Genomic DNA, 22014 nt, shown 5'->3' with positions numbered 1-22014 from the left:
ACAGCTGGCTATGAGTCCTCATATACAACAGACATAAGGACAATGGGAATGACTGTTCTATCACATAAGCATGTGAATAATTCTGCTTCATAGACTGCTAATTTAGTCTATGTGAACCACCTTAAAATCAGATAAAAAGCAGAAATTATGCCCCTGTTGGCTACAGAAACATGGACACCAACAGCCAACCTAGCCATTGTAAGATACTTTTCTACTCTTCTTTGTCTAAGTATTCCAGCAATTCTGAGTATTTTCAAAGGATTTTAGTCCAATAGCATGATTGAATTTTCACCATAAAAATGTCTTAGGAAATGATGTAGACATCACACACCATACTCACTTTCTCTTAGTTTAGGTTCTTAAAATGAAATGCCTTAAATATCAGGAATTGAGGTTTTTCAGACCAGGCAGGTAGCATATCCTGATAAAAGGAGACAGCACTGTTGTTGCAAATGTTGAGTATTAAATTTAGTGTGAGTCACCCTATTCTGTTTATTAACCTGACTTCCTTCTTAGTCACCCAGCATAACTGTTCTTTCTCATCTCATCACAGAACCTTTCCAGCTCCTTGGCCTCAACTCTTGAGTTGTGTAGGCAGTCTGCAGCATATTTCACTTTTATGAACAAATATAAAGCTTCAGTAGTGGTATGACTTAATGAAAAATGAATGTTCTATGTTTTTTACCCAGAGTGCCAAGGTCTTTGAGTATGCAGAGTGGTTTCCATGTAAATGACTAAATTATACACTCTTCAAGCATCTGCTGGGCATCCAGATGAATTAAAAGCTATTAAATGGGGCTCTGGCACCTTCATTAGTAGAAATGGGACACATTGTACTTGCAAAATGTAAAGTGGGCTGGCCTTCTACTGACACTTAGCTGAAGTCCAAATGCTGTATTATTTGCAGAGATATCACTCAGAAGCAGCACATACAGCTATCTACATCTTCCATGTATTTACCTTGCTGGCATACAACAAGTAATCAAAGCAGGGGAAAAAGCTCTTTGTCTTCCTATCTGCAAGTTTCCAAACTAAAATATGCACATACAGTTCACTTATTCTGGACCTTCACTTCTTCCTTTTTCCTTTTTCCTTTTCCTTGCCTTGCCTGCTTTGCTCTCCCCACTTCCCATCTTATTATTAACAACTATCTATTTAAAATATTGCTAGACTTTGGAACAACTTTCTTAAGAACTGCAGAAATTAGTTAGTTATTAATAATATTAATATTAGTACTGAGTCAAGAAACAGTTGTCAAAGCAAGAAGGCCCATGACTGACAGAATTATGGGAACTTCTGCTAACAGATTGGTGAGATGTCTTCTATTTATGATAATTTATCCAGTGCTTTAAATGGGTATGTTGAAGTAATCACTTTGTTAGAAGAGTGGAGACTAGAATCAGAAGATCAAGTTTTGAGTAAAGACACTATCCACCCTTTTCTAGAGATGCGTGTAATATTTTTTGAAAAGAACAAAACAAGAAGGAAATATTTCAAGGAGAGACTGGTGGTTAGTTCTTTAACTACTAATGCATTTTTCTGATGAGAATATATGCCCTTGAAGTCCCTTGCAGGAAAAGTCCCAGTGTACTATTCACACCGGGTCAGTGTGACATGCTGCAACTCAGTATCATTCCTAAATCAGCTGCGTAGTCAGATCTCCTTTCTTTTACAAAGCAGACTTTGTTGAGTGAGAAAAGAGGAAAAAAGGAGAAAAAAAAAAACAACAAAAAAGGAAAGGAAATGAAAGGAAAAGGAAAAGAATAAAGAAGGATAAAAATAGAAAAGAAAAGAAAGGAAAGAAGGAAAAAGAAGTAGAAAAAGGAAGAAAAATATTCTAATTATTCCCTATTAAGAAATTTAGAAAAAGATCTTGTGGTTTGGACAATCAGTTTATTAAATCTTACATAACTGCACAGAAGAAAAGGATTTATACAAAGTGCTTTGTAAACTAATCCCCACCAGAAAGCTCTTTCACATCTGTTGGCTGCTAAGAATACTTCTGAGTCTTTCATCAGCCTAATTCTGTCTGGATTTGACAGGATTAGATTAAGGCAAATATCAAGGGCCACACGATTAGCTTTTCCTAAATCTTTTAAAACTTTGGGGCAGTGAAAAAAATGTGTAAAGAAAGTAAATGACTCTACAGAAGACATTTTTGTTTTGAAATGAAATTCATACGGTTCTAGAGAGTGATTTTAAGAAAATATACTTTTCTGCACAAACTAAATGTTCCTGAAGGGCAATAGAATGGGGGCACGCAGATGCTAAACCACTCCTGGCCCAAGTTAAACAGGCTGAGCTCTCTCTTTGATGCTGCCAAAGAGATATTTAATTTCTTTATATGCTAGCTGCTTCCATGACCTCTGACTATTCCAGGGTTCTTTTGAAAGAGATCCTTTTTTTCTCATCTATTTTTCATGGCCCATGTAATGATTTAGTTTACACAGGAGACAACTATGCACTGAGAGTCTCAGAATTTGGCCTGTGAGTGATAGAATTATAAAAGATTCATTGTAGAAGACAGAGTTCTTTGAAAATAAATGTATTTATATTACAGATGTGCCATCTATTTTTCTTTAAAGCTGCTTCTTTGTATGCAGTTGTAATTGGAACAAGACAAACCAGCACTTTATGATATATTATCAACCTTACCTAATAGCAGCCTGCCAAAACAGGTGTGCATAGAATAGGAAGGTGGTAAATTGGGTATATGTTTTCATATATATGCACACCTGAGGATGCTAATTCAATTGCCTCAAGGCTCTGGGCCTTGAATGAAGAAATAAAAAAATATATGATCAATAGTTGCATACTTTTTTATCACACAAAGCCCCGTTGTGGCATAACATTCTGCTTAATACAACGGAGCATTTGCTCTCACATCACATTATGAACGATTTGTGATGCTTCTGTTTAAAAACATGCAAAACATTACATAAATGCAATATAAAGATGAGATACATTAATAAAATATAATGCAGAAAATTTACATCTAAAAGACCAAATTTTAAAATATATCTGCACTGGTCGGTAAATTACATTTTTGACATGAAGTTTTAGGAATGTTTGCTCAGTAAAATTCAAAAGACATTTATAAACAGTGGAAATCTTTTATTTACATTTGTTTTTCACTCTGTATATCTGGAAAATGCAGAACTTTGATTTTTTTTTGCATAGTGCGCCAGCAAACTTTTCAGTATTATAGAAGAAATAGTTAAACGTCTGATGAACCTTAGTGCTCTTTCACAGCTCGCTTTTGCATATTTTCAGTTTGATCTGTTTTTATATTGCTTTAGTTTTGTTCATTCTAAACTACTGGGCCAAACTCTCAGCTTGTGAATCCTAGTGCAGCTGCACTACAACTATGGAAGCAGAACCAGTAAACACCTGTTGAAGATCTGGCTACAATTGCTTTTCAGGAGAAAATGATTTGTTGAATCAACTTTGTTAAATCCTTGTTGGCTTTGGACTCATCTAAAATTTTCTTATATGTGTTTGTTCTCATGAACATGATTATTCACAATGAGTTACAGGGTCTTAACATCTCCATCACTTCACAGAATTCATAATATGACTAATGTTGGAAAAGGCCTCCAAGATCACCAAGTCCAACCATCCACCTACCAACAATATTGCCCACTAAACCATGTCCCTCAGTACAACATCTAAACATTCTTTGAACACCCCCAAGGAACGGTGACTCCTCCTCCTCCCTGGGTGGCCCATTCCAGTGCCTGACCACTCTTTTGAAGAAGAAACTTTTCCTAAAATCCAACCTTAAGCTCCTCTGGTGCAACTTCAAGACATTCCCTCTAGCCTCATCGCTAGTAGAAGAGGCTGACTTCTACCTCGCCACAACCTTTCAGGTAGTTGTAGGGAGTAATAAGGTCTCCCCTGAGCCTCCTCCAGACTAAACAGTCCCAGTTTCCTCAGTCACTCTTCATAAGACTTGTGCTGCTTTTTCAGAAAAGCAACTGGGTATATAATTCTAGCAAACTGGGAGTATCCTTACCTGACTGAGTACCCAAACGCTGTGCAGTGTAAAACAGGATACCATCTGGAGAAAGAGGCTGAAACTGAAGTTTGATATGGGTCTTATGTCGGATGTAAAAGGGTGCAAATGACATCCATGATGATTCGTTACTTCGGAAAGATGGATCACTAATGGAAATATCTGAAAATATAGAAGGAAATGTCTTCTTATGAAAGATACTTGAGAATACTGCATCATTGTCACACTAGTTGCCTACAGATATTCTGTGTAGTTCACATATGCTGACATATACTTCCAGTTCTTTCCTTCCTGAAGACTAAAAAGAAGATGCAGAATAAAAGTCACGTAACAACAGGTGAATGCCATTTTGTTTTCTGGGTGCCCTATTTTCATTGACAATCTAACTTGCAGTTTTCATGCAAACAAAATGTGATCTGATTAGTGTTCATTTACATAGAAATGCAAGTGTTATTTTTACATTTTTTAAAAGTTTAAGCAAAAGTACTTTTGTGAGAGTCAAAATAAACAGTCATTTATTTACTATGCAGGCAAAAAGAGCTGAGTCTGTTCAGCCTGGAGAAGAAGAAGCTCCTCTAAACTAATTTATTATTATTGTGTGGTTGTTAGCTTCCTGTATTTGTGGCTTAGTGGAACACCGCAACAGTAGTGGTGACCACAATAGTCAAGCTATTCAGATGTGCAGAGTACTTTCAGATCTTTGTTTGATAAGCTCTTTTCACTATTTAGTTAACAGCAGTACTAAATGTATGAACAGTAAGCGCTGCCCCACACTTTTCTCACAGTTTTTCCACTGAAAACCTGTGTTCCTTCTTGTCTGAAAGACCAACATCTTTTCTCATTTTGATGCTGCAGATTTCCTAGAACTTTTATAGAAACTTGCTTGTGTTATTTTTCCATATTTAATTTTTCTCCATAGCATCTGCCTCTGAATTCAATTCTCATCCAGTTGCACCCTGAACTGCCTATCACAGATGGGCCTTAATTGTTAGACTGGTATACAGGTAGCACGCTGCAAGACGTAATTTGTCTGTTTGTCATACAGCCTCCCTCAGAACAGGATTCAAGGTGTTCCTGGTGGATTGTTTCCAGCAGACAGATGCACCATTATGCAGGATTCAGATCTCTCGTCTGTTGTCAGTACTTGATGATGCCTCAGAAAGTAACCACACAGCTGGCCTTTTAGTTATTTTTCCCCCTCGGTTACAGCTAATACTTCCAAGGAATGTGCATAGATTTAAAATCATGCAATCTCAGTTAAGTCTAAAAGTTTCAACCTTTGTAAAACTGATTATAGTGGATTTATGAAATGGCCTAATGATTCAAACAGAACTTCTGAAGATCTGCTACTAAACCTACACACACGTTCTCACACAAACACCTTGCATTTACAAACCACTCCCATTTTATGCATCGAATAGCAGTTATGATATCAAGGCTACACAATGTCCTTAGTAATAAATTTTGTCAGAAATGTGAATTTTCTGGTATCTATACTTAAAAATGATAGTACTAAAAATACTGTCCTAACAGCAGCAATTACTGAGTAAGATAAATATTAACAAAATTTGTTAAGCAGATTAAGTGATTCAATGTATACCATTAAAATTTTAAAAGCACTATCAGTTACAAAAGACAAAACAAAACTTAGTAATTTTCATACATTTTTATGTGCTTGTATTTTTTTTTTTTATTTGATAAGAGACAGTATTCTCCAGTAGCAGTTAAAGATTCACTCCATACATTGGGCTTCATGTTTAAAAATCACTCTGAAATAATAATTCATTTTGTTCATAGACACTATTGCTTTCTGCAGCAGTCAATCAGTCTTCTACCAATTTTTTTGCACAGCAAGACTAACATATGGAATAAATGTGCCACAGCACAGTCAATCTTATACTGAAATATGTTGTTGCTTATGAGGTCAGACTAAGCGGAGTATACAATGAGGCATCTTCAGGTCTTCATGGCAGATTCAGTTTTACTTTGGTAGTGTAGTTAATTCTTTACAGCTTATGAAGGAAGCATGGACAACAATTAGTGTGAAAGCAAAATGCAGCAGGTGAAATGCTATATTGCTTATCATTAGCGGGTATATGGAATGATGACTGGCATGATAAAAAGCCATGGAGCAGAGGGAGAACAAAGATGAAAAAAAGTGATTTTATAGTATCAATCAGAGTGAATTAAATTCATGTATTTATTGCAAGCAATATTAAAAAACCTCAGCAACAAATGCCAAAATGCCTTAGAAAAGCAGTATCACTATCCTGATGGATATCAAGTAAAATACTCAATTGAATATACTTTATTACTAAAGCTTACTTTATAAACTTGAAAGATGTAGATATTTTATTTCCATTTTGCTAAAAAATGTTGCTATTCTCAATAAAACTATCTGGACAAATGTCAGAGAACAACATATTTTGCAACAAGACTAACTACAGAAAGTATCAGAATAACTTTTAATTTGCATGTGAATTATCCTGTAGATCCTGTAAATATTGACTGAATGCATGAAAAAGGATCTGACTTGACATGCAAGGGAAAAGTCTCAAAACCAAAGGCTGGAATTCTACTGCATACAGTGATGATCAGAATAAAATCTCATTTTTTTTGCAACGCTGCATCTATAAATAGACAAGCTTGTAAGCTGAAAGCTAAGACAATTTAAGATTTTCTATTTGCTTTTATGGCAGACAAGTTCAAAACTAACATGTTAAGTCAAAAGCTGAGATGATACTTCAGCTTTGTTTTCTTGGCAAAAACCTTTCCCCCTAAGATAAGAAAATAAGAAGTTTGGCAAAACTTGCACACCACAATTGCTCCAGAGAAACTCTGCTAAAACAACTGAGATAAATGGATGCCTTCGCCAGTTCAGTAAGCTAAATCTGTAGGACCTCTACTGTGTAACTTTTGTATTACTCGCTATTGCAGTCAGCACTGCATGGTATATGTAAGCACAACAGGCAATTAAGCAAACCTTTTTGTTCTGTATCAGACCACTTCTTGAAACTGAGTACTGGCATTCAATGAAGCTATGCATCTCTGAATAACACCAACAGAATTGAACTCTAAATCCCTTCAGATCAACTAGGGCTATAGGAAGACACAGCAAGTTTCTGCAAGTACTGTTGTTGAAGTTTGCATTTGTTTCCATCCAATCCATTTGGTGTCCCTCCTGCTGCTCTCCCTGAAGTAACCATGCTCATCTGTCCTAAGGAACTGCTGTTATGAACAAAGGTTTTAGGTTATTCTTGCAGCTCAGTTCCCACCATCGAAGAAGTGCTTGTACACATCCCAACCTATTGCCTCAGGAATTACACTGTGATAACTTATTCATGCAGCTTGCTGCCTCAAAACTTACAGCAAGTACATTCTGTCATACAGTCCATGAAGAAGTTCTGCAGCAGAAGATGTAACCATCAACATGAAAAAGTGAGATAAAACATCAAGAAGAAAGCACAGAGGATGTGAAAGCAGGGATGGGCTACCCAACAGGATTACAGAGCCAGCACCTGAGCGTAACAGGTGCTGTAACACCTGTAACAGGAATTAGGAGTCTGCAGGAATAGAAACTGGCATGGGTTATGGAGGAAAACAAGAAAGACTTTCAACAAGAAGACTAAGGAAAATGTGAAGCCACTCCTCAATGGAGTAGGGACCTACTGACATAAGACATGGAATAAGCCAAAATACTCAAAGCCTTGTTTGCCTTTTAGAACTGGTAAGGTCCCTGAGTCTGGTAGCAAAGCCTGGGGAAGTGAAACATACTCTGTGGCAGGGGAAGAATATGGGAGCATGTCAGTCAATTGGGCAAGCAAGGGCAGGGAATTGCTTGGAAATATCCCTGAGAAGTCCAATAACACCACAATGCTTCTTGCAATTGATAAGCTTTGAAAGATCACAGTGATTACAAGAGATTCCTCATGATTCATGGAAAGAAAAACATCACATTCTCTAACAAAGGCAAGAAAGATGATACAGGGACTTTTTGCCTAGTCAACCTCATTTCGCTTAGCAACTATAACGGAGAAAAATCTTTCTAAATGCAATATCAAAGCACATAAAGGACAAGATATTGACAAGGCTAAATTATGAACAACCAGCATGATAGCTTTCTTTGAGGAGATGAATGTCCTTGTGACAAGCCAAGATGAATGAATGCTTGCCTTGGGTTTGGCAAGGCCAACGCTATATCAGCTATACTCGTTTGCCATACTAGTTTGTTTTTCTTCATTCTCCTTTTGCAACTAAATAATCCAAACAAGATTTTTCATAGCAATCTATCACTTATCAACATAAATATACTGTCCTGATCACACCATAATTTTTGCTTCAGTATTTATTTTGTTTTAGTACCTTTAAAAGTCAGGCTTGCTGTCAGGGAGCAGTGAGAGTCTGGAGTGATAACATGGCTATCAAAACTGAGGCCTCACCAGCCAGGGTGAGGTCTGTAAGCCCCAAGTGAGGTGAGCAGGAAAGATCTGGAGGAGCAGTCCTGGTCAGCTCTGGATTCCAGATCCAGGCTGGGCCAGATTGATGAGGCAGAGCTAAGGTCAAGGCCATAAGTCAGCCTGGAATTGGGGTCCAGGTCCAGATCAACACGGCCCACTACAAGGTAAGGCATGGATGTTGTGCTGCTGCAGTTCAACCAGAGATCAAGAGCAAGAGCCTCTATTTAAAAGCTATTCCTGAGCAAAGTGGAAGGATACTCCTGCTGAGGCTTCTTAGCAGAGCTGCCTTCGAGGCTGGACACCTCTAGGAGGTCTGATACCAAGAAGACAAACCACCAGGAAGTAGAGGAAGGATGCACTCAGGAACCTGGCATATAGAGTGCAGCACTAGCACTTCATTGGCATTAAACAGTTGACTGAAACCTTTAAAGTAACAGATGTTCGATGTTCTGATTCCTTAATAGAGTGAGAAGCTTGACCAGGCACTTTTATTTTCATTTTGCAAATAAACAAGTGTGGCTGTACTTCATCTTGAGCTGCTATTTGTTTAAGGTTGCAGCTGAAAGATTACTGATCCTTCCTTCTCTGTCTTTCTATCTTTCTTTCTCTCTTTCCTTTGTGTAGCTATTTGAATGAAGTAAAAAAAAAATAAAAAAATTGTAATTTATCTAAACTGAAATGTGTTTTTCTTTTCAGTTATCACTGTTCATTTAATTTTTGAGGAGCTAACATATACATAGCCAACAAACTAATTCATGTACCAAAAAAACCCCAAACAGTTTAACTTCCACTTTTAGTGCATTAACAGGAATTAGATCATGTTCACAAAAAGTACTGATTACTAGCACAACTCTAATATAAGAGTTAGAAAAACAAATTCACAAATTTTGCCGGACCTGCAGCCATTAGTAAGCCTTGTCTCTGAAGAGATGACTGAGGTAATCATTATTCTCAACAACACTGAACAAGAGATGGCAATTTTATAAGTGAAGTCTGCAGTTATATTTGTTGCAGTGGAGTTGTAATCTCTACTGCTCCCTAACTATGTGTCTAGTTAGAAAGTAACATCTGGAAGCATAGGGTTAAATCCCCAAAGAAACCCCTGGTTTTCTGTAGACTTCCATATGATACATAGTAAGAGAGGAGTGCTTTAGAATAAGCTAAGGGGGCCAGCAAACTATACTGTACTGCATTTCAGTGGTTATAGAAAATTTTCCTACAAGAGATTAGAGGCCATAGGGGATTAATGAAAAAAACATTTAGATGCAATAGGGCAGGTACAAAAAAAAAAAAAAAAGAAAAAGAAAGAAAACCTTACATACCCAATAGCTCAGTGGTACTATGTTTTTAGAGATATGGTTTCAAGCATTTGTTTGACAATGAAAGTGAATGCCCGATCACTAGATATGTGATGAAAGCAAGAGCTACACATGTTTAAGCCATGCCTAGCTTTGATACCAAGCTTCCTCCAGACACTGTGAAGCTCTGAAGATGCTTTCAAGATTAAACTTGCAAGAAGAAACACCCAGTTTGAGAGTCCTCCAATGGAACCATTTCTGCGGTGGAAGCCTTCAGTTGTCTAATGACTAAAGACTAGGGTATTAAGCAGCACTGTGTCTCAGTGCAGCCTGATAAAGTAATTGATAAAGAACAAAATATCTAAAGCTTTATGAGCCTGTTTCCAAACTGAGATCTTCACTTAATCATATCTTGAACTAGATTTAGTTGATAACAGATTGCTATCAACCAAGCCTACAAGTCATTCTGCTCAATCTGGAGCATCCTCCTCCAAGGTTCCATTTGGTTTCCTAAACATAGACACCCATTGCTATTTCACAGCCACTTTTGCCTTACTTTCCTGTGCCATTCCAGAATGGCATAAATGTCCAATAGGTCTTATAGCATACCAGTGAACCCTAATTGGACGCTTTTGGATACACATTCAAATGCCAGAGCATCTCAAGCAACACTAAGTATCTGCCTTTAGACAAATTTCTGAGCAGCTAAATAGCACCATTTCCTCAGCTGACTAGATGTTCATCAACTAATTATGGTAACTAAGCTAATCATAGAATGGACATGCAGATACTCAAATGTAGGTGTCATGTTTATAGGAAATGTTCTACCCTTGTCACAGTTTCTATCTCTGAACACTTCCACAGATTAAGGTGCTTATCGTATTTTCAGCTAATCATTCATTCTTGCTGAGGAAGTCTGAAAATAATTCCAGAGCCATCCTGTTATGTAGTTAGCTGGCTACACTTTGTTTGTACTACTCTGGGTATCTTGCAGGAATCATAGCTGCATAACTGAATTTTTATTGTACTATCACATTACTCTTGGCTGATTTAGTGGCATTACTTTTGTACTGTAGATCACTTCCTTCTCAAGAATAGTTTCCACTAGGGTTTGGATATGATTAATCCAGGACACATTTAAATACACAACTTAGTGTATTCTACTTCATAGTTTGAACTATACAGTTAAATATTACAAACACATATATACTTGTGTCTATGGCCAGCGTTAGCTTTACTATTACTGACAAATCAGAAAGTTCAGATTTTTCTGATTTTGATCTCGATGACTTAACAAGCTAGTAAGTGCCTGTGGTTGTCCTTAAAATGGTTAAAAATTGAAACACAGTAATATTAAAATAGTTTGTATGTAACACCAGTAAGTCTAATTACACTGTCAGATAAATCAAGCAGATCATGCATGTGTTTATACTAAGTTCCCTAGTTGAGCTAAATCACACTGTGAATTAATATTTCTTTCGATAACATTAAATATACATTAAGAAATATTCTAGGCTATGTAGAAAGATCTTTATAGTAAGCAGTATTCTAAAGCCAGTTTCTTCCATTTTATTCCTCCTTTGTGGCGATGAAGATGAAATAGAGACAGAATTCTCTTTAGTTATTTTACAATTGGGTTCTTGGGTGTTTGCAAAATAGTGCTGCATTTTTGTATTGAACAATGGAATTTGACATCAGAATGTCTAGAAAATTTACTTCAACTGGTAAACACTAACAAGGGAAATTTTCGTTTGTTCATCAAGGAAATTGTTTTACTGCTTGATAAGTATCCTATTAAACTGTGAATAAGAACAATAAATATTTCTTTTGCATTTCCTTTCCTTTCAAGAGCTGTGCAGAACGCAGCTGTGGAATTCAGAAGATGAGGTGTAGTAGAATAAATCTATTTTACTCTTATTTCTTTGTTTAAATGGTAGTAGCATTCTAGTATGATGCTTTGAAGTCAAGAGAATTTATTTTAATTGATGTTGTAGAAGTATATGATACAAACAACCCTTTAAATTTGAATGTGGCAGTTTCAGTAAGTCCACTTAAAATTAGTGTTGTCGATATACATGCGAATTGATCAGCAACTGTTTAACAGTACCCAAAGCTTCCTTGCTAAGAAGAGAATTGCTGAGTAATTTAAAATTCACAGAAATGAGATGAAAACTGCTTATTTTAGCTATTGCAATTCTTTACCAATGCTGCCATCTACAGAATCTTTCAAATATTACATTGCTGTCCCCTTAAAAGAGAATATTATCAGTTCTGTGAAATCTTTCAATTAACTCCTCTGAAATTACAGATCTTAATTCCTCGACAAAACCAAGTAAATTATATAGGATATAAATTTCATATGCTTAGTATCTAGTGGAATTCTAGCTTACAAAGAAAGATGATTCCAAATTAATTTTTGTTGACGTTTTCTACTACCTTATTTGATAGTGTTTATGTCAAGATGAGATATTTGTTTTATTAAAAACATGAAAAGAAAATAAAAAATAAAGAAATAGGAGCTCAAATTTCTTTTGATACTAGAAGACTACTTCAGGGAGATGTCATATACAGTTGCTGTATTAATCTTTTCTCTGACAAAACCTTCATTATTGGCCACTACTCGAGACAGGATTAATAAGACTCACAGAGGGTCACTGTTGATATATGAGGAATAAACAGCTGAGGTGCAATTTAGTAAAGAGTGAAATATAAACGCAGAGAGCCATTATCAATAATAAGTATGTTAGGATGGAATACTTGGCTTGAGGAGGTGATCCTTGAATCAGCTTTCTTGGGCCTCTCTTCCATCGAGGGCTTTATCTTAGGATACTTTATTAAGGAGATCCTTGAGAAGGTCAAAACCTTCTCTCCTGAAGTCCAGAGCTGTAAGCTTCTTATGCACCTCCTCACTGTCCTAAGGATTTTGAACTCCACCATGTCATTGTCAAGGTAGCAGAGGCCAAGGATCCTCACATTCCCCAAAAGCCCAAACTTGTTAATGAGAACAAGATTCTGCATAGCACCTCCCCTTGTTGGCTCTTCTATCACTTGGAGAAAGAAGTTATCATCAGTGCATTCCAAGAACCCCCTGGATTTCTTGTACCCTTCTGTGTTGTCCCTCCAGCAGGTATCGGGGTGGTTGAAATTCCCCTGAAGACCTGGGCTTATGAATGTGAAGCTGTTCCTATCTGCTTTTACAGGACTTTATCTGCTGTCTCTGTGGTCAGGTATCCTGGGGCAAACATCTACTGTAATATCTTCTAGCCTAATGTAATAATAACTCATAGAGTCTTGGCCAGCTCCTCATCCGTCCCCAGGCAGAGCTTCATGCACTCCAGTCGGTCATCAACACAGAAGGCAACACCACTCCTCATCTTCCCTGCCTGTCTTTCCTAAAGAGCCTGTATCCTTCCATTACAACACTGCAGTCATTGGAGCCATCCCACCCCATCTCTGTGATCCCAATAAAAGCATCACCTTCCAAACATATGCACATCTCAAACTCATCTTGTTTGTCCCCCATATTGCATGCATTACTTGCCAGATACTTGAGAAAAGCATTCCAACGTGTTGTGCTCCTAGAAAGTGTTTGGAGGATTTCTCCATAATGATGGCTTGTGGGTATTTCCTGGCTAAACAGCAAATGCTGGAAGTGACCTTATTTAATCCCTCTTTTGCTGATTTTGTGATTCCTCCCTAACACTACATGCCACATCCTTTGTGCACTGCTTTGCATCACTCTTTCACAGAACTTTCTATTTACCGTCTCCATCTCCATTTACTTCTAGTTTACTGCCTTCCTTATGAGGCCATCAACAAAAACATCTTTGTTCCTCTTTGTGAGGTACAAGCAATCTCCCAAGCAGATGCTGATCCCAGGGTCACAAAATCCAAAACTCTATCACTTACACCAGTTCTGTAGCCAATTATTGTCCTGTCTGACCAGTGCCCTAGAATCATAGAATCAAAGAATATCCCAAATTGGAAGGACCCACAAAGATTATTGACTCCAATTCTTGGCTCCATACAGGACCACCAAAAAAATCAGATTATATTTCTGTAAGCATTGTCCAAATGTTTCTTGAACTCTAGCAAGCTTGGGGTGAAGGAGCCTGTTCCAGTGTTTGACCACCCTCCCAGTGAAGAATCTTCTCTTAATATCCAATTTGAACCTTATTCTATGATTCTATGACTATGATTCAGGAGATAGTAGTTAGAGGGTGTTTCATCTCTCATGTGAGTATTTTCATAAAGAACCAATATATATTTTAAATGCTTGTTAGGCGGGTTATTATTTTATTTCTGTCTGTCAATATTTATTTACCTCTAACTTCTGAAGTCAGAGTACTATCTCTCATTATTGTGGTTCTAGCTCTACTGCTCTGTTTAGTCATTTCACCTGATCTATTGCTGTGCAATCCACATCATTATACTGTATTTTCCAGTTGCTATTATTTGTAAAACCTGCATTTGTTCTTACTCTTTGTTATTCTCCTCTGATTTTTTTTTTCTTTTTTTCCCCTCATAAATCTCTTCTGTCCTTTTCTCATACTTCTTTCCTTCTTTTGTGCACATTCATTAGTCTCCATCATTCAATTTCCCTCCATTCTCTTCTGGTCCCTTGGGCCATTCATTCCTCTCTGTCTCCTTTTCTTTTGGCTCCAGTAACCACCATAAATCCAGAGATAAGATGTTCAATCTTGATAAACAGCTGTTTTTTTAGCAATTTGCTATCCACTAAAAGTGCAAAATGGGCTTCGAAAAATCTCATGATAATTAATTACTCTGCCAGAGTAAGGTTAAATGCAGGGCAAAGAGTTTATTGAGGACCAACAGACCCTATTTGCATAAAGAAAGCTTTTAAATAAAACAGAGAGGAACCCTCTGATTGCATATGTACCCAACCCACTTGTTTTATGTTTCTGTTACTCTTTTTTGTTTTAACATGTATCTACAAATAAGTTCTGTTACTTATATACATCAACTCTATTATATATTTTATGTGTAGTCGAAGACAATTCCTCTTCACTCATTGTGGCCCAAGCAAGCCAAAAAACTGGACATCATGCAGTGTGCTTACCAGGTGAAGGAATTACTAAGAGAATGACAATCTTCTTTTAAGCTATTGTGGCCATGGATTAAAAATTTTAGAAACCAGAAGCTATATTCTCTTTGATTTCGGCCTACAGACAGCAAATGCTGTCTTTAATGGGATTTTTAAACCGTATCAATGGGTGAGGACTAAACATCAAGTCAGAAACAGTTCAACTCAATTTTGTGTTTGAAGCTTGCACTATGGATACAACAACAAGAGTGGCTGGACCTTGGCAGGCAGATTGAAATGGGAGCTATTTAACAGTAACCAGAGTTCTTCAAAAGATGTGAAGAGAGCATTTTGAAAGAAATTTACATTTCTGCAATACTATCTTGAACCTAAAAGCCTGAACCTTCAGAATAGAAGATGCAACTCTTACTACACCTCTTTGCACACAGAAGCACTTCACACTCTTAGAGGAAAAGTCCCTGAACGTGTAGCACTTGTGTACCCACAGAGTTGGATACTCATTTGTACAATTTCTTATAGAAGAAAACATCTTGATAAAGAATTCCTATAAGTAAGTGTAAGAGACAAAAGGCAGATTGAGGACACATTTCAATGGTGATACACTGAAAGAAAACCAGGGAGAGCAGACAACTGAAGATTATCACAGGGATATAACAGGAAACATTCTGAGCATCCCTATCGAATACCTAGTGAAGTGAACAGCTGCCTTTCCACTAATTTCAGTGGAGGTTGGATAAGATCCCAGATGCTTAGAGTTTCTGGTGTACTTCTGATCTCTTAAGTATATGTCTCAATGTACTTCATTAAGGTGAGCTTGGGAATTGAATTAAGGAAAGAATCTTTTTAACATTGCTCTGGAATGCGTCCTGTCCCCTCCAACAATGTACCCAACAATGCCTAGCTGTCTCTGAGTTTGGTTAATTTGGAAAAAAAACAAAAAGAAAACAAACAAAAAAAAACAAACAAAAAATCAAACAAAAACAAACAAAAAAAAGAGGGAAAAAAAGGTGATGAAAATAAGCGAAGTCAGAAAGCAATATCTAATATTTCATAGTTTTAAATGACTTGTTTTTTTAATAGAAAAGAGCACCACTTACTTTATTAAATAAAATCTGTTTTGTACTGTGTGAATTTATTTCACATTGCATTCATATGCAATGTTTTTTATCTGCCTGGACATTATTATCAAGCAACTCTATGTACAGCATGCTATTCACTTGACATACCTTGTTCACAATAGGTACCACTTGTTCCTAGAGGACAGTGACACATGTAGCCATTAGGCAATGGCACACAGGTACCGCCTTGCTTGCACAGATGTGGAGGATCATGCTCTGGATCACATACTGTCACCATTTCTGTGCAAAATGCACCTTTCCATCCAGCCAGACAGTCACAACTATGGTGGTGAAGTGAAAGGAAAGAATGCAGCATTATTACCAAAAGAAATCAATATTTCAGTAACAAAGTAATGAAGATTTTCAAACCTTGTGTGCCTATATTTAATCTTCTGCTCCAAAACAGCTAACAAAAGAACATAGTAACAAAGCTTATCATTTATCTTTTTTGATGTCTTATTGCAAGAAAACTGTATATAATACAGAACACATTATTTTTAATATTTGAATTATTGTCTCAATATCCACAAGAAACAATAATACTTGTGGATTTTTACAGTGTTTTGCTCCACAAATAACTCAAGAAAGCTTTGGTTGCATAAACTAGGATGAGTCAAAGTGCAAAGTGTCAAATCAAACAAATTTCCTTATATCAGTAAACCAGGGATTCAACCCTGCAGATTCACACACCTAAATCTGTGAAGGTGCACCTGAGAGCAGGTGTCCACATTTAAGATGAGTATCTATTCAATGGAGATGAGAGGCTCAATTAATTTGCCTAATGAGTTAGGCCAACAGAGATGAGGCAGATGTTTAGTGCCAACTAACGCTCGCTGGGGTATCCCATCTGGCCTCTGACTACTGGTCCAGAAGGACAGTAGTCAGGTTCATAAAGGCTTGTATTGGCCATACCAGGCCAGCCCAAGCTACTGGAGATTTCTGGGTATATTTCTTCAGTTTCCCATGTATTGGATCTTAAAGATGCTGAGTAATAGAGGAGATCTCTTAATAAAAGTGACTTTAAACAAAGGCACTGGGAAACTAGAGCATTATGAAATACAGTTTATCTTCATGTTATAAGGCAAAAGTGGAGTGTGAAAAAAATTAAGATTGGAATAAAATTAATGGTATTTAAACAAAGAGTACAGTAATTCGCTGCAAAAGTCATATCTGTCATATATAAGGCTGTCATATCTCACTGATCTAAAACAAAATAAATACAGAAATGCCTTTTCTTCTTACAAACTATAAAAGCATGTCCTTTCACTGAAAATTGATTCTATCCTTGCATTGAAATTTGTTTTGAATGAAATCCAATCTAATAATAAAAAACCAGCTTATTTCATGGGTTATCACTGTACCATATGAAGATAGGATTTAATTTCCTGAGCCCAGGCTGCTAGTGCCATTTGAAATGCTATAGAATACTGAGAAATCCACACGTGTCTCAGACATACGACAGAAAACTTACATAAATCCTGAGCTGTTCAAAGATGCAGCTGAAGGACAAGTGGCCTACTCAAGGGTACCTAAAGTGCCAGTACAGGCTTACATTCAGCAAACCCAAACCTACCCATGATGTATGATGTTCTTTTCAAAGTATAGAGAAAACACACTTTCTCTCTCACTTCAGGAACATGGAATAACCATAACACTTCATAAAATATCTTGTTAGATGTATGTGAGCTGCCCTGAAAGGAATGCCTCCTATTTTATTATGTTAGCCCACAACATCAGAGGCAGAAATTTGTGCTATGGCAGCAGAGGTTTAACCTTCCCACCAATATTCCATTACACTGTTGTTGTGTGACAGATGGCAGCAGAGGGGCAGTCTGAGCAAATGGAGTTTGACACGGAAGCAAAGATGTGTATGTAACAGAATTCCTCCATGTGGAAAAAATTGCACCCACTGATATTCACTGATGCTTGCTGAACATTTATGGAGACCAAACAGTGGATGTGTGCACAGTGAGGCATTGGGTGGTATGTTTCAGCAGTGGTGACAGCAACATGAAACATAAGCCATGATTTGGACAGCCATGCAGATTTTTATGAGCATGGCATGCAGACTCTTGTTCATTGCCAGTGAAAATGCATAGATAACGGTGGTGGCTATGTTGAAAAATAGTGTTTTGTAGCAGGAAATTTTCTCTATCAAATAGTACTATTAAGCTCTTTGTATATGTCGTAGTTTTCATGGAAATAAATAGGAGACATTACTTTTGGAGAAACAATTTTTTGTTGTGTATAATTTCGTGCTATAAATGAAATAGTGGAGGATATTGTTTCTTGAACATAAAATTCTTTACTTTATTATTCAAATATTTCCTCTTAATTCGTTAAACAATGTAGCTTTGCTCAGATGCTGGCCAGAATGTAAAGTTTAATGCTGTATATTACTGCTTTTATTTAAATCAAAGCATTTTCCCTCTAGAAACTGAATCTACAGCTTAATGGCACTGCTCACTTTCTGACAGAGTGATGGAAGCAAGACATAAAAATAGTTCAACGCAGCAAGAAAAACTTCTGAGGAAATCTCATTTCAGGACAAAAATGTCTGAACTCAAATTGAGGACAATGCTTTACGGAGGAACACAGATGATTTAAGAACAGAGGTAAATTCTGCTGAAAAACGCAAGACGTTACCGACAGCTACTATACATCATAGAAGTCATATGCCTGCTACATTCACAGGTTTTTGACAACTAAAAAAAATTTTTTTTAATCGAATTTTTATTTATTTATCTTGTGAGAAGTGAAACTGGTCATTACTGGTATATACATGCCTGTATAAATATAGTCTGTGACAATATAGCTGCCCTGAAATATGAGGGCAGGAGTATAACACAGTAGGAGATCAGTACAGATCAAAAACAAGCAAACAGCTCACCAAACTAAATGCAAATAACCTCCCAATTTTACAACAATCCCTAAAGAAGTCTGCAATAGAAAATATTAATCTATATGAAAACAAGCTTTATCTGCAATTTTAAAGGTTCCAGTACAGCTCAGTCACCAACTGCTACTTTAGGTTGTCACCTGTATTCCAGATGTTCTCTTGATCTTGCTAGTGGTAGTTTTGTGTACCTCACAGACATGGATGGTGCTGGATAAGTTCCTGAAGCCAGGACTTATGCTGGTACAGGAAGACACATGGGAGGTGCATACTTCAGTCTATGTTTCTGCTATTTCTGGTTGCAATTTTGATTTTGTGACTTCTCTAATATCGCTATAAATGTCTTCTCCTTTCTTTTTACTCAGAAAGATCTAACAGGCTGAAAGTTAAGGATTTAATAGTTCTGAAAGGAACATGCAAGATCCAACAGTTGTGACATTGTATAACTCAACAGTTGGAAAGTAATTCCAAATTGTACTTTTCAGAACTTTCAAAGCATATCTTCACTATTGTATTTAAAAGCATATAAATATTTCTTAAGAGAAATGGGGAAGGGAACTGAAGGCTGTGTCTCAGGAGTTAATTTTGCAATATGTACTAAAGCCTTGATAGCTTTAGAACCTGTTTTTTTTCTTCCCAGGAGCTTGAACAGCCCACTGAATTTCTAAAACAGATCCCCAGCAAATGTCCTATCAGTTTTCAAATGTTGGGTTTGGTTTTCATAGAATTGTATCTTAGAATTGGGTTGAATGAGACCTTAAAGCCCACCCAATTCTAAAGCACTGTCACAGGCAGGGATGCTACCCACCACATCAGTCTGCCCAGGGCCACATCCAACCTGGCCTTGAACTCCTCCAGGAATGGGAGTATCGAAATGAAATGAAACCCTTCAATGATTTTCTTCCTTTCTCATATGATAGATATCTGAAGATTTCTGTCATCAAGCAACTAAATTATCATAGTTACTAAGTCTAGTGATCAGTCTGTGCTGTAGCCTAAAAAGAAATTTTTTATACTTACTAAACAGTAGAGCCACTTTCCATGCACTTCCCACCATTTCTGCATTTTATTAAACTGCATGGAGAAGCTTTACATTGCCCAACACTGCGACCAGAATTGGGGTGACCTTCTGGAGTCCCTGGTGATTTGAACTCCTGATTCACGTCAGTGCGAACTTGCACATCAAAAATGCAGCCTTAGAGGTAAAAAGGAGAAAGAAATGGATTTTAAAAAAGGTACAGGAAGACAAAACAAATCAAACAACAGTACTCTGTAATTTGTCACTGAATAGGTTCCACCAGAATGTCTTCAATTGATGGATGGGCAATCATACCATCTCCAAAAGCTGAAGTTATGCTGGCTATTTTCTCTTCAGTACATGGGTGAATGATTATAAGACCCTACATTAATGGCATGTAAAAACAGCAGAAGTAATTTCTCAAGGAGCAGACAGAATGATAAATCAGAGACTAATGAATGATGTGGGTCTAAATTTGTATTTATACACAATCGTGCTTTTACAAAAATGCAACTACATCAGATAAAAATGGTCTTAAAAAAAAGTAGGACAGAGGACAGTAAACCTGTCCAGTGTCAAATATATAGGAATCCAGACTAACAGACTGCAGGCAGAGAACATGGACTTGAATTGCTGAAAAGGGCCTCTTAAGGGGGGTGAATGCTTCAATCCCTGTAATACAGAGATCATATGGAATATGACTAAAACATTTTACAGTATGTATACGCTGCTCCTCTTGGAACTTACTCTCAGAAAATGATTCAGAAGTTTAATCCATAGTAGTTAAGCTAAGCAATGCCAGGGCCTGTTCCTTGGTCCTGTGGGCAACTGACCTTGTGTAGCCACAACTATAACATCAAACTTTAACTAGCTTCCAGAACAGTATAGCTACAACCAGGATGGGAAACGGACCCTGGATTATGTTGTCCCTAAATACATCTACTGATTGTTTTGTCACAGACATCCATGTCAGAGGCCATTGTTAGAATTTATTTGTTGAAATGATTGAGTGTTATTGACTGGATCCATAGGCTGACATTATTTTAATCTGTTAATGCACTGGTATCCTAAGTTAAAAGAGTCAGAGCTTCAGATTGAAGTCCCTTCAGAGAGTCTGTTCTTTTTAGTGAATGCTCCCATTGGGATAGTGATCCTGAAAGGTCTAGCACTCCATCAGCACTTCTGAACCAATATTCTAGGTCCATGTGCTTATTTATATTCTGCTAATCTGAATATTATGGCTATATATATATCTTTTTGGATCAAATTCCAAGTCATTTCTCAAAATATACCTGGACAAGTGATTTAGACCTATATGTAAGGCACCTTTAAGCACTTCTGAAATGTCATCCAGATCTACACACTAATATATACAATTTAAAACTAAAAATCAGATTTTAATCCACTTTACAAGGATTTAAACAGTACAATAATGTATCTGGATATCCAGTGTATAATGGAAATACTCATACATTCCCACACTTGATTTATAACATTTAGCTGAGATTCGAATTGCTCAGAATCTTTAAGAATAGTAGTTATTCAGCAGTGCACGGAAGAAGCTTTCTGTTTAATATTGAACATGGAAAAAGGATGTGATAGGAAGACTGCAACTAATTGCACTTATTTTTTAAAATTCACTTGATACCAGTGTTTTCATAATTCACTGAAATCACTTAAGAAACAAACTTGCATGTGAAAGGCATAAGAAATGCCTAATAATGGGTTTTTCTTCAGCTCCTAATAGAAAAAAAGAATATATGGACTTTTTCTATTATTTATTTCATAGTCAAGGACTTCAAATTAATTATTAAGTCATGTGAGAATTCTGGAAAAAGATGATTGCTTTGTGCCTCACTGTTTATTGATAGAATTCTGATTTTGTTAAGAATGTTGGAACATTTATCGAGATGGTTGATTTGCAAATGCTTTGACTTGCTATAATTTTGGGACTCCTTCCTTTGACCATATTATCTTTATGCAAAGAAGTATTAAAATAGCAGTCTTTTCACCTTTCACTGACATCCTTCACTGACATGAACTTTTGCTGACACTTAATATAACAGTAAAATAAGACAAGTGTGATTTTCACCATCATCTAAAAAGTAATGTTTCCAGAGTGGCTTGACAAATCCTAATACACTTAA

The 22014-nt window shown here is 36.8% G+C and overlaps 1 protein-coding gene across 1 annotated transcript in view; it reads right to left on the bottom strand.

Moving 5' to 3' along the window:
- Positions 1–22014, bottom strand: part of LOC104909952 (protein eyes shut homolog) — a 43521-nt gene that overhangs the window by 6000 nt on the left and 15507 nt on the right. The window contains exons 5-7 of the mRNA XM_010707848.3: positions 19870–20044; positions 16062–16234; positions 4016–4177 (exon numbers count right to left, since the gene is read on the bottom strand). Coding sequence (XP_010706150.1) covers positions 4016–4177; positions 16062–16234; positions 19870–20044 — 510 coding nt within the window. The remainder of the gene's footprint in view (positions 1–4015; positions 4178–16061; positions 16235–19869; positions 20045–22014) is intronic.

Source organism: Meleagris gallopavo, chromosome 2 (genome assembly GCF_000146605.3).
Source record: "Meleagris gallopavo isolate NT-WF06-2002-E0010 breed Aviagen turkey brand Nicholas breeding stock chromosome 2, Turkey_5.1, whole genome shotgun sequence".
In the NCBI taxonomy this organism is placed as follows: Eukaryota; Metazoa; Chordata; class Aves; order Galliformes; family Phasianidae; genus Meleagris; species Meleagris gallopavo.
Note: the sequence above shows the minus strand (reverse complement) of the source record. Positions and strands in the feature narration are given on the sequence as shown.